This window comes from Lactuca sativa, chromosome 9 (genome assembly GCF_002870075.4).
Source record: "Lactuca sativa cultivar Salinas chromosome 9, Lsat_Salinas_v11, whole genome shotgun sequence".
Classification (NCBI taxonomy): domain Eukaryota; kingdom Viridiplantae; phylum Streptophyta; class Magnoliopsida; order Asterales; family Asteraceae; genus Lactuca; species Lactuca sativa.
In genome coordinates, this window is record NC_056631.2 from 158,816,433 (window position 1) to 158,820,894 (window position 4,462).

General features: G+C 36.8%; 1 protein-coding gene across 1 annotated transcript; it reads right to left on the bottom strand.

Moving 5' to 3' along the window:
- Positions 1 to 479: 479 nt before the first annotated feature.
- LOC111897991 (uncharacterized) lies at positions 480 to 4,085 on the bottom strand. The gene has a single exon (XM_023893943.3). It carries the CDS (start codon positions 3,379 to 3,381, stop codon positions 550 to 552), a length of 2,832 nt encoding a protein of 943 aa, XP_023749711.1. The 5' UTR covers positions 3,382 to 4,085; the 3' UTR covers positions 480 to 549.
- Between the last annotated feature and the right edge of the window lie 377 nt (positions 4,086 to 4,462).

Below are 4,462 nucleotides of genomic sequence, written 5' to 3' on the forward strand. Positions count from 1 at the left end.
ATCCGAACCAAATTGTCCAATTGGATAATTCGGTTTTATCCGAATAGTGAACAGTCCTAGTTTTGGGAACGTTAAGGATTCCATGTGTTGTAGGTTGGAAAAGATAGAAGAGAAAAAGAGAAAAAAAAAAACTAATGTGAAGCTGAGCTGGTGTGACAATTGGTTGAGTGATTTGATAGAGAAAGACTCCCTCCTCCCAACTCTCTCTCCCTCTCTCTACAATAAATATATATATATATATATATATATATATATATATATATATATATATATATATTTATAATTGTGTGTGGTGATGAGGTGGACTCACCACTATAATGGTTAGTGATGGATATTACGGATGGTCTAACGTCCCACATATGATTTCTCAATTTATTATCATTGCTACTTGTTCTTATTGTTTTATTTTGTGGTAGTATTCAATTGATTTGCTTTAAAATTGTGACTCTCTTTTGTCAAAGATTTTAAAAAAAAATCAATTTTCTAACATTACATGTAGGAAATACTAAACTTCCGATCAATGTACAAAAGTTGATCTACATTCATATTTTACATTTTACTCCTCATTCTGACTAATTTAGACAATGTTTCCTGAGCAGCCAAAGTTTGAGCATGATTATGGCCAAGCATCACAGTCCGTATGCTGATACATGTCCTACAAAGCTCTTCTCCATAATCAAAATGTCCACCTCTCAACAACAATTTAGCTCTCGTTTCAAGCAATGTCGCCTTCAACAGTGTCACATCTTGGCATACATACTCGTCAATCTTCATGTTCATGTTTGTCTTCTTTTTCTTCTTCCAACACAACGATCCACGACACCAATCCTCTATCTTAGACTCGAATGATTTCTCAACTTCTTCAAGAACATTTGTGCACACTTTCAATAGCTCTAAAGCCGAGTTACATCTAGAGAATGTAGTGAATGCACATAAAGCTAAAGGGAGAGCTATCTTTTTAATAAAATAAACCATGTCAAGAGCCTTTAGTTGGACTAAGGGTGGTGTGGTTTTGAATCCGAATACAAGGAAAACAGAAGCCCAAAGGTGGTTTGAGTTTAACATTGGGTTTCCTATCTTCCTTATACTATAAACCATTGCTTTAGCTGCTAGTAAACCCCCTTTTTTCTTACCAAAAACTTGAGTTATGGGGTGAAACATGATACAAGAAGTAGAGTACTGATTGTTGCTTCTTCTAACAAGGCCTAATTTAACTAAAACAAGAGCTGAATCTTCTTCTTTTTTCCATGTGTAGCTCTTAATGAAACCCGAAGAACAAAAAAGAGTGAAATTACCAGAATTGACACATTTCTTGAATCGGTTTTTTGTGCATGGAGTCATGTGGGTTGATGCAACAGCTAGTAAATTTGGTGAGATGAGTGAAGGGGAAAACCAAGCTCCTGTTAAAAGCATCCTTAAGGCAAGATGGTTTTTAATTCCTTTAGCTTCTTGCAAAATTGTAACGCAAAATATTAAAACTTTGAGAAGAAACTGATTGTTTCCCCAAAATGGTTCGTCAAAATGAGATGTAGCTTCCTTAGGGATCTGGTCGATGGCTTGAAAGAGGGCGAAGGGCGAAATGGTAATTTCCGATAGCAAAGAACCAATCACGGATAACCCAAAACTTGACCTCCCCAATTTCTCATCAAATTTCCTCAGAATTTCATCGTCTTGAAACGAGTATTCTTTCGTTCGTCTTCCTTTTATTAACATCATTGCATCGGATAATGGCAATGGTTGAAGTTGCATTGGTTCAAATTTCATTACTTTTTCAAGTCTTGTTGTTATAATCACATGGGAAGAGGAAGACCCGGTGTTTCCTTGTATCAGATTGTGTAAATCTTTTTCTGTTTCGAGATTATCGATGATTAACAAATACGGGATATCACGAAACAATTCCCGTTTTACCCTCTTGAAGGCTTCTGTTTCTAGCTCATCAAAGCTTCTGATCCTCCCTCTTTCTTTCTCGGAATCTGCACTTACATCTAACCCTAGATGTAAAGACAAATTCAGTAGATTTTGGCTTAAATGTTGAGATTCCCCACCTACCCAGATAACCAATTTGTATCTCCGTGAATATCTGTGAGCAAATTCCAGTGCCACCTCTGTTTTCCCCATTCCAGGTTCGCCATTGATGCACACCACGCTACTTCTGAAGCTCTTTGTTTTCTTATGTTTAGGTTTAGGTCTTTTCACCGAGTGTTTTCCAATCAATGGTGCAATCGTAACATCTGAATTTGGCTCTTTTAACTTCCCATCTCTAATTCCATCAAATTCGATTTCAGTTTCTCCAAAAAGAGTGGTTTCAATCTCTGCAATTTCCTCTTCTCTACCAATGAAAAATCTGTTCTTGGGAAATGGCATTTCATCGACGTTGTTTTCAGTTTCTTTTTCCGCAACAGTACTCTTCCTCCCAAGCTTTCCTGTTAAGATCCCAACTGATCTACAAACACAACTTCTCCAATTCCCCTCATTTGCTTCTAGTTTAAACTCATGGAATTTCATCAACCATTCAATTGCTTCGTTGCAATCTTTACCATCTGAATTCCGACCAAGAACATTGCTGACTTCATTCAGATTGGTGTCGAAGAACACTGGGATTAGATTCTTCTTTTGAGCAAAATACCTTATTTCTTCAGATGCGAGATGATTCAAAAGGCTGTGCTTTGTGACGACCACAATTCCAAATGTAACAGAGCAAATAACCCTGTCGGCAATCTCGTGGCTCTGAGAATCTTCGTATTTTGCTCTGTCTGCAACAAAACAAGCAATGCCCTGAAGTTCAAGCTCTGATTTGAGCCACTTGCAAAATCTAATCAGGTTGGGGTTTTGGCCATGATATCCGATGTAAATATCACAGCTCCTCAATTTGGCACTAGATGACCCTTTTGCAAAAGGAATCCGTGTAACTGGAAATGAGAATGAGATACGAGGCACTGTTGCATTATTAGTATTATTGTCGGGACATGTTACAGGGACACAGTCGACGATTTTCAGCTTTGCGGAATCGGAAAAGTCGTCGGAAGTGCTGGGCATGTCATCGGAGTGAGACCCACAATGGGATTCTGGAGTAGAAGTTTGAGTAAATGTAGTAATGGTGGATGGATTAGCGATTATTTTGTTTTCTAGATGATGACATGGATCATCTCCGGTGGCTCTCGGAGATATGTAAGGAGACTGTAGGGCTGAAACAAAGGCTGAAGAAGATGAAGAGCTATATGAAGATGATGATGAGATTGATGAAGCAGAAACAATGTCGTTGATCGAGATTTCTTTTCTAGGGTTATGTGTTGAAGTCGATATCTTGATTGTGAGGTTCACGGCTGAGAAGCCTCTAGAAACCTTCTTCGATAATGGTTCTGATTCTTGTTCTTCATTCATGTTCAAATCTCAAACAACAGCTTCTCGAAAATCACGCTGGGTTTCGAGAAAGACGAAACAAAATACCTGTTGAGAAATCACGATCACATTCAAGGAATATGTTCTTCTTCTCACGTTTAATAGTGATCAAACTTCAGAAGAACAAAGTTTTGACCAGAAATGGGGATCAAGAACGAAACTTGGATTCTAGTACGCAAAAAATTAGTCTGACACAAGTTTAAAAAAGAATAAAAGGTTTTTTTATGATCGAAACCTGATTCAGCATGATGAACATGAAGAAATGGGATAATAACATACATGTGAAGAACGCATCATTGTGGGCCTTTTTCTGTCAGAAGTACAACACACCTTGCTTTTCACTGTTTTAAACGAATCAAACCTGAAGAACTCAACAGTTTCTTGGCATCGCATACCTATAATTAGATCACTGGAGTACAACCTCAATAGCTGAAGGTACAACTCTATCCGGAAATCTTGTTTTCATTGTACAACAAGAAAGAATCAAGGTCAGATCTCTCTCTCACACACACCTGGTGCAATTGCAAACGAGTAAATGGGTTAGATCCAAAAAGGGGTTTGAACTTTGAACATTAGATATAGATTTAAGTGGCATGAAAAGAAGCTGCAGATTGTTTTGTGTGTAAAATGGTGTTACGATCTATGTAAAATATAAAGTAATGATTCAACACATTATTTTTTTTGAGTTTAGGTCAAGCTTTTGTTTTGTATTTTTTAGTTTACATTTTAAAAACAATCGTGCTAAATAGGCTTTTTAAGACCTATAATTTAGGTCGGCTTGTCTTTCAAACTTCATTTTCCAATGTAAAGTCATTTAAACATGGGATTTATTTTGCATTGAATGATAGATCAATCAAAGATCGGTGGGAAATGCGACTCAAGGGGAAAGGGGCTTTAATCAAGTTATGAAAAGTGAAAACATAGTTTAAATGATATAGTTTGTTTGTTAATGGGGCCAAATATATTGATGACAAGTTGAAGTATCGTTGTGGATAGGGTTCATACTTCTATTGAAATGATTTTTTTACCCTTGAAAGCAATAGTAATAATGTTTAAATATAAA